The sequence below is a fragment of the Podarcis melisellensis genome, assembly GCF_964234715.1.
Source record: "Podarcis melisellensis genome assembly, chromosome: 16".
NCBI classification, from domain to species: domain Eukaryota; kingdom Metazoa; phylum Chordata; class Lepidosauria; order Squamata; family Lacertidae; genus Podarcis; species Podarcis melisellensis.
The window spans coordinates 23,649,210-23,669,076 of record NC_138533.1 but is presented as its reverse complement, the minus strand read 5'-3'; the positions used below and the strand labels follow the sequence as shown (position 1 = coordinate 23,669,076).

Genomic DNA, 19,867 nt, shown 5'->3' with positions numbered 1-19,867 from the left:
TCAAACCGCCAACTTTCCGATCGGCAAGCCCAAGAGGCTCAGTGGTTTAGATCACAGTGCCCCCCGCACCCCCTAAGAAGAGCTCTGCTAAATCAGGCCAATGACCCATCTAGTCCTGTTCTCACAGTGGCCAACCAGATGCCTGTAATGGGAAACCCTCGAGGAAGACCCAGGCACAAGAGCACTTTCCCCACCTGCAACTTCCAGCAACTGGTATTCAGAAGCATTACTCCCTCTGAACATGGAGGCAGAGCATTGCTGTCGTGGCTAGTACCCATTGATAGCCTCCATGAATTTGTCTAATCAAAGCCATTCACCTTGTGTGCCCATCATTGCAGTGGTGTAGCATGGGTTGTCAGCACCCAGGGCAAGGCAAGTAATTTCTGCCCCCTAACCCGTGGATTTGCGCCCCCTAACCCATGGATTTGCGCCACTGCATCATTGCCTCCTGTGACAGTGAGTTCCCTAGTCCAACTATTTGCTGCGTGAAGAAGCTGCTTCTTTTGCCTGTCCCAAATCTTCCAACCCCCAACATCCTTGGATGTCCCTGAGTTGCTCCCCTCTATCGCTTTCCCCAGACTGTGCAGACTTTCATAAGCTCCTATCGTGTCCCTTCTTCCTCGGCTTTTCTCGATACAAAAAAATCCCTAGGGACTGGATTGCCACCTGCATCTGAAAAGCCTCGAGATGGTGGAAATGCAGCTGCAGGAATGGGGTTCTTTTGGGGAGCACAGAACTGGACGCTTTGTGGGAATGATAACAACGAAATGGTTCATTATTCGGGGATGCAGCTACTATATGAGAATCATAGAATTGTGGAGTTGGACGGGACTCTTAAGGGTCAGATTAGTCCCAACCTCCTGCAATGCAGAAATCACAGCGATGCTCTTGGAGGCTCAAGCAAGCAAATTCATTCTCCATCTGCATGCCCACCTCCTGAGTTCTTTTGCTTTCCAAACGGCATGCAACATCCTGTGGTTCCTATTATTATTATTATTACAGTGGTACCTCGGGTTAAGTACTTAATTCGTTCCGGAGATCCGTTCTTAACCTGAAACTGTTCTTAACCTGAAGCACCACTTTAGGTAATGGGGCCTCCCACTGCTGCTGTGCCGCAGGAGCACGATTTCTGTTCTCATCCCGAAGCAAAGTTCTTAACCCGAGGTAATATTTCTGGGTTAGTGGAGTCTGTAACCTGAAGTGTCTGTAACCTGAAGCGTCTGTAACCTGAGGTACCACTGTATTATTATTATTATTTATTGAATTTATATACTGCCCTACACCCTAGGGATGATGGAATCTCCCACTTCCTTCTTGGTGGTCCAGTCATGCCCTCATGGGAGCACTGAGTTCAAATTAGAAGCAGTCACCATTCAAAGGGTTGCTCTGTGCTGCATTTTCCAAAACTGCTGGATCGCAGAGGGTGGGATGGGGAAGAGAAGGTTCCATGCCTTTGTGTGCAAATGGGGTCTGGCTTAGTTTTTTCTCTCTGTCTCTGTGTGTCTTGTCTGTCTGTCTGTCGATCTGTCTGTTTGTTTGTCTGTCTCTCTGGGCTTTTCATTCCAGCGGTCAGTTCTGCCTCCGGCTGAATCCATGTCTAGGGTTTAAAGTCCTTGTGTCTTCTTGCAGCTAGTAGCAGGGTCACTTAAATACCACAGGTGGAGTACAGAGAGAAAAGCAATCCTGATAACAATGTACTGAGCAGAGAGCAGTGTATGATCTGAGGAGAAAGGAACAGGGAGGTTTCTTCTTACTTACGTCAGGCCTTGTACATAGCAGAAAGAGATTTGACCAAACATACAGAGGAAAACTTCCTCAGAACTACACGGCCAATCGGAGCACATGCTGCCCCAGTAAAGATCATGTCACTTTGCCTAGTTGCTAAGCAACATCTCCACCTGTCCCGCTCTTGGCCACTTGATTTTAACATGAGCAGAATTAACCCTTATATTACAAATTGAATGATCTCTGCTGCTGCACTTTCAACAGCAGCATTCCAAAGATCCTGAAAGAAGGAAGAGCAGGGACACTGTGTTACGTGTACATGTGTTACACTCTTAACATAGCCTTGCTTGTAGGAGCTCCAGGTAACATCTTGTCCCCTCTGTATTCAACAGGTTCTCCAGGCCCCAGAGAGAGGCTGAGGACCACCATACCTGGACGGGATGGTATGTACTCAAGCGACTTACAATATTTTAAGGGAAAAAGAAAACGCACAGATACATTCAAAGCAGCATTAAAAATAAATTATGAAAGACACTTCTGTTTTTTAAAAAGCAAACAAACTACATCGAAACATCCCACCTATGCAGAAAGGCCATAGATGGCTAAAAAAAGAATGTTTTTGCCTGGGACCAAAAGATATGTAACTAGTGTCAGGTGAGTCTCCCTGGGGAGAGAGTTGCACTTCTGGAAAAGACTCATTTTCATTTTGAGGAGGGGCCGCGTGAAGAAGGGTCTTGGATGACGATTGATAAAAGGAGACTGTGAATTTCTGTGTGAAATGTTCGTTTTACATTAATCTTTTCTTTTCCTGCTGTAATCCGACATCTTCAAGCATTTCACTTTCTCAAGGACTGGAATTCTCGCTGCAACACACCCTTCGCCGTGAATCTCAGTCTCAACACATCCCTTTTTAGCTATGGCCGCTCCATGTATCTGAAGCACACAACTTCCCAGCGAGAGAATCCTGGGAACTGTAGTTTCTCCCCACCACAGAGCTACAATTCCCAGCACCCTTAGCAAACTACAGTTCCCAAGCTTCTTTGGAGGAAGCTGTGTGCTTTCAGTGTATGTTGTGATCTTGTGAATGCGCATCTTCCTCGACTGTTACCCCCTTTCCAAACCTTTTGTTTCAGGGAGGCTGGCCTCGCAGGGACCCCCAGGCCCTGTGGGTCCCAAAGGAGACATTGGCATCCGCGGCCCGTCAGGCGTACCTGGTGTCAAAGGCCCTGCTGGACCACAAGGTAAGCCCTCGCTGCTCTACGGGTGCAATTCTGCCTTCTCCTTGCATGGTTCAATCCTCTGCATTTCCAGCTAAAAACAACTTACCGTATTTTTCGCTCTATAAGACGCACTTTTCCCCTCCTAAAAAGTAAGGGGAAATGTGTGTGCATCTTATGGAGAGAATGCAGGCTCCATGGCTTCAGCGAAAGCAATGTGAAGCCTCCGGAGCTCCCGCTGCGCTTCAGAGGATTCGGGCGGCTATCCCTGAAGCCAGGAGAGCAAGAGGGGTTGGTGTGTACCGATCCCTCTTGCTCTCCTGGCTTCGCTTCGCTGGAGAGGCGCTGCACAGCTTTCCCTCTCTGTGCAGCGCCCCTTCAGCGAAGCGGGAGGAGAAATGGAAGGGGCTCCGCTTCTCCTGCCCCTTCACAGAAGGGGCCTTTGCACAGAGAGGGAGAGAATTATTTTTTTCTTGTTCTCCCCCTCTAAAACAAGTTGCGTCTTACGGTTGGGTGTGTCTTATACAGCAAAAAATACGGTAGCTAGCAGCCTTGGGGGAGACCCCCCCTCCCAAGTCTCCGGGACCTTTTTCTGCTGCTCGAAATGAATCATGTGGAGGGATATAGTTTGATGTTTCGGACTACAAATCCCATCAGACCCAGTTCAGGTGTGGGGAACCTTAAGCCCTCCAGATGTTGCTGAACTATACATCATCACCTCTGGTCATTGGCCATGCTTTCTGGGGTTGATGGGAGATGTAGGTCAACAACATCTCAGCAACATCTGGAAGGCCAAAGGTTCCCCACACCTGACAGTCCAAAACACCTGGAGGGTTTAAGGGGTATTGCTTGTGTTACTTCTGGAGATTCATCCTCTAGATTAGGTTCATGCATTTTATTGTTAGACCTTATTATGCATTAGCAAAGATTTGTTTAATCGTATTCTTGATCCCTGTGAGATGTTCTCATCAGCCTATCCATTTATCTGGCAGTTTAAACTTCCTTTAGATCTTGCAGTTGTTAGTGAATGATGAAAGAAACCTTTCTGATGTTGTGGCAAGTTGCTTTGAGCTTGCCTTGCCTTGCAAAGAAACGGCAATGACTAGGCCAGGGGCTCCCAATTAGCTAAGTACCGTATTTTTTGCTCTATAAGACTCACTTTTTCCCTCTTAAAAAGTAAGGGGAAATGTGTGTGCGTCTTACGGAGCAAATGCAGGCTGTGCAGCTATCCCAGAAGCCAGAACAGCAAGAGGGATTGCTGCTTTCGCTGCGCAGCGATCCCTCTTGTTGTTCTGGCTTCTGAGATTCAGAATATTATTTTTCTTGTTTTCCTCCTCCAAAAAATAAGTGCATCTTATGGTCTGGTGCGTCTTATAGAGCGAAAAAATGCGGTGCTTTTGAAAATGTTGATATCTCGACATTAGTTTTAGTTATGTAAGTGGTGGCACACAAACCCTGGGGGCCACGGAAAACCAATAATATATTACTACGTTTATATACTGAATTCTTCCTCGAAGGAGCTCAACGTGGCCTACATGATTCTCCCCCTCCTCATCTAATCCTCACAACATCCCTGCAAAGTAGGCTAGGCTAGGCTAGGCGACAGTGACTGGCCCAAGGTCACACCCCACGGTGAGCTTCATGTGGCTGAGTGGGGACTTGAACCCTGGTCTCTCCCACGTTGTACTCTCATGCTCTACCCACTGCACCACACTGTCTCTCATTCCAGTGACATGGTGGTGTGCGCCATGGGTTCCTCTGCAGGACAAATGTTTGTACGTGTGCCCTCTTTCTCTCTCCCGATCTAAAACCTCTTTTTTGAGGGGGGGAGATGGGACACAAGAGTGAAGCGTGTCTCCGATGTTAAATCGGGGTGGGTATGGTTTGGAGGTTTGCCTCCATGATCAGAAATCTGAGGAAAACACAGTCATTGTAGGATATCTTGAAGTCTCTCGTAGTGGGTTTTTTTTGGGGGGCGGGATTTGCTGGGGTGGAAGCACCCTCCCCGGGCAAACAAGGCTGGGGATCTGAGCTCACGTGGAGCTGTGGTCGTACTTGGCCGTCTCTGTGGGTCTGCTTAATGTTTATTGGGTTTGGAAAGCGTCCCAGAGAAAGTTGCCGCTGGCCCTTTGGAGTTAAAACATTAACCAGCCAGCCCAACCCCACACAGACCCCATTCACCACCCTCTCCCCCCCCCCACTCCTAGGCCTAACTCTCTGTAAATCCCACTTCTTTGTTCTGGACCTCCCTGAGCTAATTTGTTTTTAGGGGGGGAGCAGGGAATGAGTGGGAAGGGGTTGCCTTTGCCAAATCCGATCTCCCCCTTCGCTTCCTCCGCTCCCGTCTCTGCACGCTCCCGGTCTTCAGCTGCAAGCCGCTCGGAGCCAAAAACCTGCCTCTGAACCCCATAGCGATGGGGAAGCCTGTGGCACCCCAGATATTGTCAAACTCCAGCTTCCATCCTCTGACCTGTTGGACGTGCTTGCCAGGGCTGAGGAGAATTGGAGTTTCATCTGAAGGGCAACAGGTTCCCCATTTGCGCCTTATAACAAGAAGATCACCTCCACTCAGGAGAAGGAGTGGTGTCACCTTTTTTCAGATGCCAGCTATCTATTTAGTTCCCATGGCAACATATTGTAAAGCTTACATGGCAAACAGTTCTCAATAAAGCTGGCTAGGGCCTGTTGACTTAGCGAAAGGAATTGAGTTGACAGTTTTAGCAGCCATCCTCTTCTGCAGACCCCAGTCTTACAGCTACAGAATCCCACGGTTGCAGGGGATCCCCAGAGGACATCCATGCCAACCCCAATCCTCCTTAACAACATAACGACGGCGTGGAGTTTGCCACATGAAGCAGAGCCTTCTCAGTGGTGGCGCCCTGGTTAAGGCATTTCCTCTTTATTGAAAATGGACTGTCTGCCCACACTCTTTTTGTTCAAGATTTCCCACAGGCCTTTGCAGCATTAGATGTAATTTATGTTTGTATCATTTACTGCTGACCTGTCTGTGATTTTACTTGGGAGTTGGATGCAGTGCTAGTCCTAATCAGAGTAAGCCCATTGAAGTTAATGGATACCACCAGCTTAGGTTCATGCGCGCATTTCAGTGGGTCTATACAACCCTTTGTTTTGGGGACCCTGTAAAAGAAAGGGCATCATATGGGAAATGTCACCATAATTTATCATCATCATCATTGATAACGATAGATGTGGTGGTAAGTTAAATCAAGCAGGCCGAATTGTGCCCAGTTGCTGATTCAGGAGTAGCAACACAAGAGGCGAAACTTGCTTCCATTTTTAAATGAAAGCTGAAGTTTTCCAGAAGCTGGATTTGGTGCTGCCCTTGTGCACAGATCTGACAACCACGCAAATCCCTGCTTGTACAGCTCACATTCTGCTGTTCCTCATGCTCAGCATGAGAGCCAGTGTGGCATAATAGTGCCGGACTCAGATCTGTGGGAGACCAGGGTTCGAATCCCCGCTCTGCTCTGAAACTCACTGGGTGGTGTGACCTGGGACTGCCCACCGTCTCTCAGCCTGACCTACCTCACAGGGTTGTTGTGAGGACGAAATGGGAAGAATGGGGAACCATGTGCACCACGCTTGAGCTCCTTGACTGAAAAAAGTAGCGTATAAATGTGATAAATAACTAAAAAAGTGGCGCCCTGAGCTTTTGCCCACAGGTGCTGGAAGAAACCCACCTTTCCTGGCTCATCTCTCACTGCTCACCATTGTACTGTTTTGTTTTGTTTTCCCCTCCCACCATTTCATCCAGGGCCTCCAGGGCCTCCTGGTCCCCCCGGGCGGGACGGCGCAAGAGGTTTCCCTGGAGAGAAGGGCCTTCCAGGACCTCCTGGACCACCAGGTCCACCAGCCCCTGTGGGACCAAAGATATCGCCCATTCCGGATCAAAGTGAGTAACCTCCCAGGCAAGAGAAGTGTCTTGGCCACAGGGGTAGGGAACCTCAGGCCTGTGAGCTGGATACGGCCCTCCTGGCCTCACTATCTGGCCCTTGGAACTCTCCTCAGGCCACGCCCCCTTGGCCTCACCCTCTCTGAGTGCTTTGCCCTGAGTGGAATGTGTCCTTGAACTTGGATCTTTCTTCCCTGGATGGAAGACTAAAAGGGCTGTGTGAAGTGATGGACATGAGGCAGGAGTTGACAATGCAGATGAGCTGCGCACAGGTGAGCTGAAAGCGAGCTGCTGGCCAGCCCTGTGGAGCCTCCTTTTATTGAGACAAATATGCAAAACAGACAGATACATTTTGGGCTGTGACCTTTACACATCTTCCGGTCCCGAGATTGTGGGGTGGTACAAAGTTATTTTGGCACCTGTTTCCACCGCGTCATTTTCCCCTTGCACAGTGTATGACGAAGGAGACAAAAGGTCTCAGAGACAAAGGTTACAGACAGGACACCGCAGACTACTGAGACTGCAGATGGTTAGACAGAGGCAACGATGTTCAGACAGCCGTGGCTTTGTCTGTGGGGGGGGGTGTGCTCCGCACCCCAAGGTCACGCGTGCAGGCAGGCTCCCTCCGGACCCCACCCCCCACTCCGTGATCCTCCCTACATGTGGGAGTGTAGAAGCTTGCCTACTGTATAAAGGTTAATTTTTTACATCCGTTGTCCCGCCCACTTTTGCCTCTGGCCCTGCCCACTACTGCCATGTGGCCCTTGAGAGGTTGCCCAGAAGGGAATGTGGCCTTTGAGCTGACAAAGGTCCCCTGCATTATCTGCTCATTTCCTGGTCTGTTTTTGTGCAGTGAAAGATGCTTAAATCTCTTGGTCCAAGATGGTTTTGCCCATTCCCCCTTCCCTTTGATCTGTCTACTGCAGTCTCCTGTTCAAACTGCTGTTTTCTTTTAAGGCAGCCTTGGCCAAACTGGCACCGTCCAGATGTTTGGAACTATATCTCCCATCAGCCCCAGCTACATCTTCGTTTAGAAAATGCCTTTGGGTGGGGCTCTTCAGTTCCAAGAAATATCTCTGCAAAAAATGCAAATACGGATAAAAGATGGAGGATTTGGGATCCCAGACTTAGAATTGTATCACCAAGCATATTTACTGTCAGGTACACAATTCTGGAGACCCATAACTGAAAACAACTGTCCAAATTGGGCTACTTTGGAATATTCCTATGTAGCACCTTTAGAAAGATGGGCAGCACTTGGGTTCTTAATACATTAATGCTTAAGATGATATTGAAACAATAACATCACTTTGAACAATGTGGCACCACATGTCCAAAAAATATAAATTCTGGCTTTTTTCCCACGACAAAATGACTTTGTGGGGAAACGCGTCTTTAAAAATCAGGAAAGAAATGGTCGTATGGAAGAAGTGGATGAATTTCGGTATACAGTGGTACCTTGGTTTAAGAACAGCTTAATTTAGGAACAACTTGGATTAAGAACGCTGCAAACCCGGAAGTAGGTGTTTTGGTTTGTGAACTTTGCCTTGGAATAAGAACATGTTCTGCTTCCTGTTGAATGTGTTCCATTTGTAAATTGAGTCCCCCGCTGCTATGGGAAAGCATGCCTCGGTTTAAGAATGCTTTGGTTTAAGAAAGGACTTCCGGAACACATTAAGTTCATAAACCAAGGTACCACTGTATTAACGTTAGACCAACTGATAAATGAAGAGGATGAATTTTATACATATTCCGTCTTAAGAGTCAAATACAGATTACCTACAAATGCTCAATGGCAATATCTCCAGATAAAACACTTGCTAACCATCATCTATGGACCAGCAGCTTTTCCAGCCTCAGAGACCCCCAGAGATATTGAAGCAGTTGATTAGTTCTTACGCAACAACAACAAAAAATGGTCATCAACATATATAAATCTTTGTTACTAGCTAACTAAGGGAGGATTGGAATAAAGAATTAAGAGATCACATCTGGAGGGTGCCAAGGCTATTTCATGGGGGATGGTTTGACTGCCTATTATAATAGCGGAGGTTTTATATTTTGAGGGATTTTAAAGCTTTGCGAAATGCTCAGGGGCTTATTTTGGCATTAACCGGTACAGAGGATGGTCTGCGCACGCGCGGGTCGCAATTTGGCACTTCTGTGCATGCACAAAGTGTGATTTAGCGCTTCTGCGCAAGGGCAAGCACCGAAACCCGGAAGTAACCCATTCCGGTACTTCCAGGTTCGGCGTGGTGCGCAACCCGGAACCTGAAGCGTCTGTAACCCAAGGTATGACAGTATAGAAATCAATACTTTGTATAACCAGCCTGGTTTCCAAAGGAGAGACACCCATTCCCTGATCTTTCTCTACTTGTGTGATTTCAGGGGACCCTCTTCTGTCAAACACCTTCATTGAAACGGGTGTCACTGGTCCAGCTGGGCCGCCTGGCCTTCCGGGACCTATGGGTAAGTCTCTTTTTGGCCTTGTATCTTCATGGTGAATGGGGGAATGACGGGCAGCAGCTCTGTGGGGTTTCAGATGGCATTGTCTGGAAACTCCTTTGGGGATTGAACCTGGGACTTTTTTAAAAAAATAATTTTTAAATTAGATTTTACATTCCCCCCCAGTCATATTACAACATATCAAATCGTCAAATAGAAACAATACATTCCCCAAAATTCCCCCTCCCTGCCGGCTTTCCTCAACTTCCTTTTCTGGTTTTGAACATATTGGCTTCCCCTGCTTGCTATATTATATCACATCTAAATTTTCTATATTAATTGTTATTATCTCTTATCATTTTAACATCACCTTTCTAGTTTTTTGTACTTATTTTTGTTGCTTGTAAGTGTTTACTCAAACCCTGCTAGTGAGTTGTCTTTATCTCTGAGTCTTTCTGTTAGTTTCACCATTCCAGCATATTCCATCAGTTTTTGAAGTCATTCTTCTTTAGTTGGTATTTCTTTGCTTTTCCATATTTGGGCTAGTAATATCCTAGCCGCTGTCATAGCATACATAAAGAGTTTATTCTTTTCTCTTGGCAGTTCTTGACCTGTAATGCCTAATAGAAAAGCTTCAGGTTTTTAAATAAAAGTTAGTTTGAATGTTTTCGAACCTGGGACTTTAGATGCTCTGAGCTCTGGCCCTTCCTACAGAAACAGCAAAATATGAAGCTTCCTCAGGCAGACAAACAGGCAGACCATTGTTCCATCTAGCTCAATATTGTCCACACGGACCGGCAGCAGCTCTCCAGGCAGGGGGCATTCCCATCTGTACCTGGGGAGATGCCATCAGGGACTGAATCTGGAACCTTCTGCCTGCAAGGCAGATAGATGCCCTACCTCCATGTTCAGCCCTTCTCCAAAGGGAGTCTAGGAAGAGACAGGAGAACCACAGGAGATATTCGAAATGATGTCACCATACACATACCTGTCAAAAGCTGGGTCCGCGAAATGTGGCCATTCCACCCTGAACGCTTGAAGTGCCTCTCCCCATAGTATCTGACTGCTGAAATGAAATTTGTGGCTTGCCGACGATGAGAGCTGCAAGGACTCGATTTGCCCTCTGAATGTTTTGGACTCCCAGCCAGCCACAGCCGGTCTTTGCAGACCTGCCATTCCCAACCAGCACAACAGCTTTCTCGTGCCTTTTTCAGCGTATTCTGTGAGTGTCCTGGTAGGAAACAATACAACCTGTTGCCATCCATGGCTGATGGTTCACTCAACTTTAGGAAGGATTTGATAGCTGACGTTCTATTGGCCTCTGGTGGCAGGTTTGATTATTGCACTTTCCGTTCCAGGAAAGTTGTTGGAAGTTTTCTGACCGTGGTAGGAATTGTTTTCCTACGCCTAGACTAGAGCACGAGTCTGCTAGGCCCAGCTGGGAAAGGGAGTCGCACAGTATTGTTGTAAACAAAAATTGCCCTTTTCCCTTATGGGGTATCCAAGAGCCCATATAGAGTCCTTACATAGGTTCCCTATTGGTAGGAGAAAATAACAGAGGCCAACCAGAGAATATTGAGAAGCAAAGCAGCTAGTAAGCCTGATCTTTATTGATCTGTTGCAACAGGGTGCTCCCCTCACCCGCAGGAGAGAGGAGGAACCCAGAAAAATGACGGGCAAGGCTTTATAAAGACTTTTGAAATTGCCACCCTGTAGATCAAGACCACCCCCAGAAACATCATACATACATCACGGAAGGGGTGTAACCTAAGACCACCCCCCAGACCTACATCACAGAAAAGGAGGTCTAAACAGAAATTTGAATGTTGTTTTTCTCCTGTTGTTGTTTATCTCCTGTCTGGCAGGTTACTTGATTGGATTGCCTGGGGAGCCTGGCTAGTCTTTTGTAATGATAAATACTTAGTTCCTGGGCCAGGTCACAGGCTCACACCCTATTCATATCTTAAATGTGCCCTTAAGACAATATTTGTGAGGAAAGAGACAATGGGGAGGTTTCCCACTTTGACCTTGCAGAGAAAACATTTGCTCAGTTTAGGAATCAAAATGGCTTCAGGTTGGTCTTCCTGTGCTGATCTATGTACGTGCGGCTATGAACATTACCATATATCTAAGACCTCAAAATTCCTATCACAGTATTAAGTGGGAGTTGCAACAGATCAGGGCCAAATCCTGCCCCCTGAGGGGTGGGAAGCGACAGCCACAACAAAACTCAGGGTGGGGTGGGAAGGTTGTAGTTACAGCTGCAGCCTTGTAGGTGCTGCTGGTTGGCCACTTTGGAAAAGGACATTTGGGGGGCTCTTGCCCTTCCTTCCAGCTCCTCCCTTCTCAAAGCAGCAAAAATTAGTTGCTGACCAGGGGTGTGGAACCTCTTTCTCCCTGTAGGTCCTCCAGGGCCAGCTGGAATCCCAGGTCAGCCGGGACGTGATGTAAGTACCCTTAATCTCTGATGGGATGAGGCAAGGGTTTCTGGGAGGGGTAGGATTTTTGCTGTGGAAACAGCCCAATTGCATTTTGAGCTGATGATTTGAATAGGAGGTGGTGTTTTTCCAGGGCCTGGAACCTCCCAGTATTTTGGGACTAAACTGTAGGTAACACTTAGCTGCCACCGTGTTTGGGGTAGGGAGAGATCCCTTGCAACCGACTTGGAATAATTTTTATTAAAGATTTTCTTGAATTGCAAAAGAACGGTCCCATGCAACTGAGATCCACTGTTGTATTATTGTTATTATTATTATTATTGATCGCGTCTTATGCAAGTCGTGTTATGTTGCTGTTTATTTGTACATCACCTTTCATTCAAACAGGCTCCCGAGAATAAACAGATACATGCAAATAACAACAGTGCCAATGCAACACAACTAAAACCAAACTAAATTTTAACCTTTCAGTTTTTTATTGGGACTTTATTTTTATTCAAGTTTAACATAAACTAAAACAGTTGAATGGGCAGGCTCAAAGACAGCCATTCAAGAATTTTGAGGGGGGGAAATTGAATAAATTTTTGAATAAATTTTGGCGAGTTTATAGAGTTTATATAGAATTGGCAAAATTAACTTCAATTATAAGATATCAATCAAATCAAAGGTTAAGAATGGAGTGGAAGTATTTCAAAGATTATATGTCAAAATATTGTTCTAAAAATGACATGCTAATAGGCTTAGAATAAAAAATGTAAGCAATAACAAAAACAATAAAGAAAGAAGGAAAAATCAGAATTTAACAAAATTAATTTATTATAGAATGCAAGGGAAAAAGGTAGAAAGAAATATAAAGAAGTCGAATCGCTGTGGAGGGAAGTAGAGGGTAGGGGGTGGGTTTTATAATTTTTTATAATTAAGTGTATAATTATGCAGCTGTTGTAATTTAGATTTTATGTGAGGGAATCATTGGGAATTTTGGTTATTATGTATATATGTTAAGTTTCAATAAAGATCTTTGGGGGGAAGAATTTTGAAAACATCTGTATGGGAGGGAAAATCTTAAGCTTTCAAAAGTGTTAGAATGCATTCGTTAGAATAAACTGTGGGTTTATTCCCCACAGTTGAGAGCAAGAGAAAGCAATAATAAGTACATAAACAGGAGTCCCTCTCCTTTTAAGGATCCCAGTCCAGCAATTTCTGGGAGGCCTCAGCCCTTGGCAGAGAAGGCCCTCGGAGCATCTTCAGTGAAAGGATATTGGATGCTTGAGAGCCTCAAAGTGGGGGTGCACAAGTCTAGTTATGGATTGTGTGTGGGTGGGGTTTGCCACAGAGGGTAGAAATCACAAGTTGGAGGGGAGTCTGGCATGTGGCAAAACGCCAACCCTCCTGCACAGTTGAAACATATGTGGGGTTGGGGAAACCTTGTTTGTACCTTTCCCGCCCCAACCTGGCCACAGTGATCCATGCGATTGTCACCTCCAGGCTTGACTACTGTAATTCGCTCTATGCGGGGCTGCCCTTGAAGCTGTCCCAGAAACTCCAGCGGGTGCAGAATGCTGCAGTGAGGCTCCTCACAGGGTCTCTGCCGTGGGAACATATTCACCCAGTGCTTTTCCAGCTGGCTCCCGGTGGAGTACAGGGTCAGATTTAAGGTGCTGGTTTTGACCTTTAAAGCCCTTCACGGCCTAGGACCCTCGTACCTACGGGACCGCCTCTCTCGGTATGCCCCATGGAGGACCTTAAGGTCCATAAATAGCAACAACACCCTAGTGGTCCCGGGCCCTAAGGAAGTTAGATTAGCTTCAACCAGAGCCAGGGCCTTTTCAACTCTGGCTCCGGCTTGGTGGAACGCTCTGCCTCATGAGACCAGGGCCCTGCGGGATCTGATTTCTTTCTGCAGGGCCTGTAAGACAGAGTTGTTCCACCTGGCCTTTGGCTTGGAGCCAATTTGATTCCCTCTCCCTCTTTCTTTTTCCCCTTTCTCCTCCTGTGATGAGGCTGCATTTTAATATTTTATTGTTTCAATATTTTAATGTTGCATTTTAATCTTGTTTTTAAGTTGTATTCATTCAACTTGTTTTTATTATTGCTTGTTAGCCGCCCTGAGCCTGGCCTTGGCTGGGGAGGGCTGGGTATAAATAAAAATTATTATTATTCTTATTCTTTGAAGCTGAGACGGTTCTTTCTTTCAGGGGAGCCCCGGAACCCCAGGCGCCGACGGGGCAGCTGGTACCCCTGGAGAGAGAGGAGAAAGAGTGAGTACCGCTCTCCAGCATTACGTCCTCTCAGACTTACATCCAAGTTTCATAGCATCAGAGAATTGTGTAGTTGGATACATGCAGGAATCACAGCTAAGAATCAGCTTCCAGCTTGGTCGATCTCCTTAAACTGCGGTGTCCTTAACTAGACCAACCAAACTGGTTTGACTTGCAGCAGCCAGCAAGGAATTCCTCTCCACAAGATATACAGTCATACCTTGGGTAGAAGTAGCTTCGGGATGAATATTTTCGGGTTGTGTTCCATGGAGCGTGTTACTTCCGGGTTTTGCCGCTCGCGCATGCACAGGCACTCAAAATGACGTCACGTGCATGTGTGGAAGCGGCGAATCGCGACCCGCGCACGTGTGGACGCAGGTTGCGTTCGCTTCAGGATGCGAACGGGGCTCCGGAATGGATCCTGTTCGCATCCAGAGGTACCACTGTAGAGCTGTTATTACCTCTGCTGACGTCTGCACATCAAGCAGCTTTCGAAAGCGTATCTACAGTGGCTGGCTGGAAGATGGCAACCCTCCATCTGCAAGAACATTAAACCCAGTGGAGCACTCAGAGCTCTTAAAGCACTGTGGGGCTGGAGGAACTACCCCTGTGGGATCTCACCCTGAGCCAGAGCCATATAAAGAAGCAGGCGCCTCCCTCCAGGTCAGGATCAGACATGGGGGTGGGCTCTCGTGTTCGTATACTTGCCTGGAGGACCTGGGTTCAAATCCTGCCCGCTTGCTTTAGCACTGTGGGGAACCATTGGCCCTCCGTATGTTGCTGATCTACAACTCCTTCCAGCCCCAGCAAGGGCTTGATGGGAGTTGGAGTTTAACAAATTCTGGAAAGCCAGAGGTTCCCTGCACTTGCTTTAACCAGGCAGAGAGGGCCTTCTCGGTGGTGGTGCCTGCCCTGTGGAACACCCTCCCCTCAGATGTCAAGAAAAACAACAACCATATGACTTTCAGAAGACATCTGAAGGCAGCCCTGTTTAGGGAAGTTTTAAATATTTGATGTTTTATTCTGTTTTTAATCTGTTGGGAGCTGCCCAGTGTGGCTGGGGAAACCTAGCCGGATGGGCACGGCATAAATAATTTATTATTATTATTATTATTATTATTATTATTATTATTAGCAGAGGATGAAGAGCAAAAAGGGGTTTTAGGCAGGTCCCTGGAGGGCTGGTGGGGCAGGAGAACCGAAGCATATAGCCATGGACTGCATTTTCAGGGGGTTGGATAAGATGACTCTTGAGGTCCCTCTCAACTCTACAGTTCTATGATTCTGTGACTCAGGTTTTCTCTTTTCTACTCCTTCGTCTCTCCTGTAGGGACCGCAAGGATATCCTGGCCGCCAAGGTCTTGATGGAGAACGCGTAAGTGTGGCACAGTGGAGGAGAGAATACCCTGCTAGGGTGGGTGCAATAAATTTGGGTGGCTAGTGGCAAACTCCAGCAGCCAGGGAAGTTCTGCACAGTCTGAGAAATGTCTCTTATACTACATGAGAACTTCCTCGGTCACCGTTCTCCATGGGACTTTCATTCATTCGCTTGTTCATTCATTGATTCATTTGAAGCAGGGCTGGGGGACCTGGGTTCTTCCGGAGAGTTGTTGGAGTCCATCTCCCATCAGACCCAGCCAGCAAGGTCAACGGTCAGGGATGATGGGAGTTGAGTCCAGTGACATGTGAGGCCTGCGCGGGTTCACCATCCTCGATTCAAAAGCATTTATACCCAGCTCTTCAGTTCCCAGGCTGGCGTACAAATCAGTAAAAAAACCACAGTTCTAATAATCTTTTATACGTCTCCCAAACTTTAAAAATCGCTTTCCTTATAATATGATTTCAAAAACTTTGATGTACTCTTGCCTTTTCATACCACAAGTATGCATGCCAGCCAAATCTATTGTCATATCCTTCCAAATCTAATAGATCTGTATTTTTTAGTTTTATATATTCCTGGATCCAGCAAATACAGGAGGCTTCAAAATATAATTTCAAGTCTGGCAGGGAGAGGCCTACTCTATGTACTAGATTCTTAACTTTACGCAGTTATTATAATGGCCTGTCTCCATGCATAAGACAGCATCCATAATATGCCTTTCCCAGGGTGGGCCAAGCCTACCGCCTCTCCCTGCACCACCCTTACCCTTGGAAAGAAAAAAGCTTTGGTTTTCGCTGACACCCGTATGAAGCTTTTTATTGTATTACATACGCCTTACATCATAGGTCACTAACACAAGTTCTGTGAGCTCATAAGTCTCTATGGAGCCCTTCCAATTCTCACTGAAATTGCCTGAGGTTGCAAATTCTTTATGCTGGGTTGGTTACTAAATTTCAACCGCTTCCAGCTTATGGAAACCTTTCTCCATCTCTAATCATGACAATGAGATGTTGCGATTCTCAAATGCTCCCAGAGTTACCTTAATAAATCCATCTTACTAGGTTCCCCGTGTGCCTTTCCAAAATGTTGCATGTAAGATTCTCCCTGCTGTTGCAGTACGTGGCTCTTGAATTCGGTACTTCGGGGTTATATGCTGTTTTACACAATTCAGCAAGAGGGCAAGTGCGGTATCTGGAGCATCTATCTGCCTTGCATGCAGAAGGCTCACTTCCCGGCAGCTCCAGGTAGGTCTGGCAATGTCCCCATGTGATTGCTGCTGCCAGTCAGTGTGGGCAATACTGTGCTAGATGGACCACTGGCCTTTACACTCTGTGTAAGGCAGCTTCCTAGGTTCCAACAACAGCAGAAGAGGGTCTGATGCAATTTCCTATTTGAAGATTTCTTTTGCAATAACCACAGACCGCCCCAAACCTTTGTTTTCTCATGCCTTTTCTCCTTCTGCTTCAGGGTGAGCCGGGGCCCAAAGGTGAACCAGGCGAGAAAGGCACCTGGGTAAGCTTGCGGGGTGGGGTGGGGGTGGGGACCCTCCTTTTCTCTCCTCTTCCCCCACCCCAGACACTTGCTAGCTCAACCAAGGGACACTGAGTCTTGGGAACCAGCTGAACCTGCAAAAATCTGCCCTGATGCCCAGCTCTCTGCCCCCATTGTACCCTCATCAACAGAAGCCCATTTCCACTACTCAGACGTGAGCCAAGCTGGCAGGCTTCTAGGGGTGTGCAAGAGACATAAGGGGTACTGAAATGAAGGCACTTTCCTATTGAGACATCCCAGGGTATGCAAAACAGCCAAGAGCCTCGCGGCGCCTTGAAAGCAGCTTCCCCACCAGCACCCACTGATTTTGGACTGCAATTCCCATCAGCCCCAGCCAGCACAACCCTTCTCCCATCAACCCCAGCAGCACGAGACTGAGGCTGATGGGAGTTGAAGTCCAGAACTATCTGCAGGGAGGCCACATTGGGGAAGGAAGGCTACCCTAAAGGTTTATTGTGTGACATGAGCCACCGTGAGCCAAAAGCTGCTTCACCAGACATTTTATTTCTCAGAGTTCAGTGTATATTCTGCATGAACAGAACATTTTGTTGTTGTTGTTGTTCCCCAAAATAATCAAAGTTCTTTGCCAAGAAAAACCACATGTGATGATCTATATGGACTGTGTGTGTCTTTTGTGTCCACATTTTTGTGGGCTTTTAAGCCTATTTCCACAGCCTTAAGGACTAGAAACTTGGTTTTTTGTTTTAAAAAAGAAAGCTTCCCATCTTGGAGATGCTGAATTCTTCCTTTGCATGGTACAGTGGGAGAAATAAGCACAGCTTTCTTGCCGCTGGCCAACGCAATCTGAAACCAGGACCGGACGTGTGAGGCTGCCTTTCTCCTCCCATAGGCAAGAGAACGGGAACACTCTGGCACGATCCCAACTAGGATTGCCAACTCTTCAACCAGCTGCTGCAGCTCTGCCTTTTAGGAGCAGCTTGGTGTGCAGATGTTGGCAACCGATTATGACTCCATACTGCGAAAAGTATTGTGGGCTGATTTCTGCAGATCAGAGTTTTTTTTGAAAGAACAGAGTGGGTGGGTCCATATTTTCTTCTTCCTCGTTTCCAGCCGTTCGGCAACCCTAATCCCAGTCTCCCCCCCCCCTTGCAAAAGTCTCCAGGAGCTTTTTTGCATTGTGCTCTGTTTCATTGCTGCCCCTTGAAATAACATCTGCTCCAGTCATCAAAACGCTCAGGTCATCACCCATCCCATCCATTTAAAGCAGTATCATATCACTATTCACAGTCGTGGCTTGCCCCCAAAAAGAATCTTGTGAGCTGTAGTTTGTTACGGGTGCTGAGGTTTTTTTAGGACCACCCCCACCCCCAAATTCCGCATTCCCATAGCTACAATTGCCAGAGTGGCTAAGCAATCACAGAGTTGTAGAGTTGGAAGATCTCAAAAGGTTCACTAGTCCTACCTTATGCAGTGCAGGAATCACACCTAAAATAAACCCTTGTTCCCAGACAATTCTGGGAATTGTAGCTCTGTGAGGGAGAATAGAGGGTCTTAACTCTGCATTTTAAAGGCGAACCTACCTTGATTTGCATTTTTCAAAACAAGACATGAAAACAAAAATGCAGCCCTCCCCCCAAAAAAACTTTCACATATCCAAATGTTGCAATGAAAAATTTCCTTCTGGAGAGTGAGCCCAAATGAATGCTAAGGAACTGGGGGGGGGGAGAATTGGTTTGGTTTGGTTTGCATATATCTGGGGTAAGTGTCCAGAAAAATGCATATATTTGTGGAGGAAAGCATACCAAAAAAAGCCTAGTATTACTACTGTTACTAAATTTGCCATGCCAAATAGTCTTCTGAGAAATATGTCAGGGAGAATTGCATGTAAAACTCTGTGTGTGTAAGGAAAGAAAGGAGTGCAAAACTCTCTGCGTTAGGTGAAAACGAGTCTCAGATTGCTGTGGGCTTAAAAATTAAATTGCAGAATGACAGGGAAAGTGAACTTCAGTTTGAGGAAACACGAAATGGAGAGAATTTGCCCATTCCTCATGAACGTAGCCGGGCTCCGATCTGGGATTGTATTGCGAGCTCAGCCAGGCCAGAAGCAAAGGCCATAAAATGAAGCACAGAGACCTGTTTTGGGGGCACCTTGGGCCCTCTAGATGTTGCTGCTGGACTACAACTCCCATCAGCCTTGGCAAATGTGGCTAACGGCCAGGGATGATGATGATGATTGGAGTTGTAGTTTAGCAACATCTGGAAGGCTCAATGTTCCCCACTCCTGACTTGGAATATGCCTCAAAGTCTAGAGATGGGGCGAAGTGTCCGGGGATCCTTCTCTGAGGGCTCTCTGCCTGCCTGTCCCTTTCCCTGACCGCCACTCCCACTGAACCCCACTCACCCCACTCTGCCCAGGGGCTTGCTGTGCTAGTGCCAGAACTCCTGTGTTCTGTCTGTTCCTCTGAGGCACAGAATTGGGACTTTTTCCTGCCCGGGGGGAGGGGGCACATACTAGTGGTGGGCGTGGCCAGAGGCGGGGCAACACATGTAAATTCCACCTTTGTACAATAGGGCAGTTTCTTCCCCCCATCCTGTCAAGCCAGAGGCCTGGTCAGATTTGAAGGGTACATTTCCAGTCAGGCAGAAACTACGGAGATTCCCCAGCCTTGCTCTGGGAGGAGGGCAGATCTTAGCCCTCTGCTCTGTTTGTTGTTACATGTGGTGCAAAATTGGGAGTGGGGGGGAGTTCGCTTTGCATTACCTCTGCCACTGGCCGGGGCTGATGGAAATTGTAGTCCAAAAGATCTGGAGGGCACCAGTTTGGGGAAGTCCGAGTTAAAGAGATGCTCTCCCCTTAACGGGGAAGACTTGGGAAGGGCTGTAGCTCACTGGTAGAACATCTGGTTCAGTCTCCACTGGTGGATGGGAAAGACCGCCTGTCTAAAAAAACCAACCCCAAAGAGTTGCTGGTGGTCATT

General features: G+C 47.0%; 1 protein-coding gene across 1 annotated transcript in view; it reads left to right on the top strand.

Moving 5' to 3' along the window:
• EMID1 (EMI domain containing 1) overlaps nucleotides 1-19,867 on the top strand; it is a 73,583-nt gene that overhangs the window by 40,456 nt on the left and 13,260 nt on the right. The window contains exons 8-15 of the mRNA XM_081892639.1: nucleotides 2,118-2,168; nucleotides 2,859-2,966; nucleotides 6,718-6,855; nucleotides 9,244-9,324; nucleotides 11,704-11,747; nucleotides 13,934-13,996; nucleotides 15,327-15,371; nucleotides 16,845-16,889. Coding sequence (XP_081748765.1) covers nucleotides 2,118-2,168; nucleotides 2,859-2,966; nucleotides 6,718-6,855; nucleotides 9,244-9,324; nucleotides 11,704-11,747; nucleotides 13,934-13,996; nucleotides 15,327-15,371; nucleotides 16,845-16,889 — 575 coding nt within the window. The remainder of the gene's footprint in view (nucleotides 1-2,117; nucleotides 2,169-2,858; nucleotides 2,967-6,717; nucleotides 6,856-9,243; nucleotides 9,325-11,703; nucleotides 11,748-13,933; nucleotides 13,997-15,326; nucleotides 15,372-16,844; nucleotides 16,890-19,867) is intronic.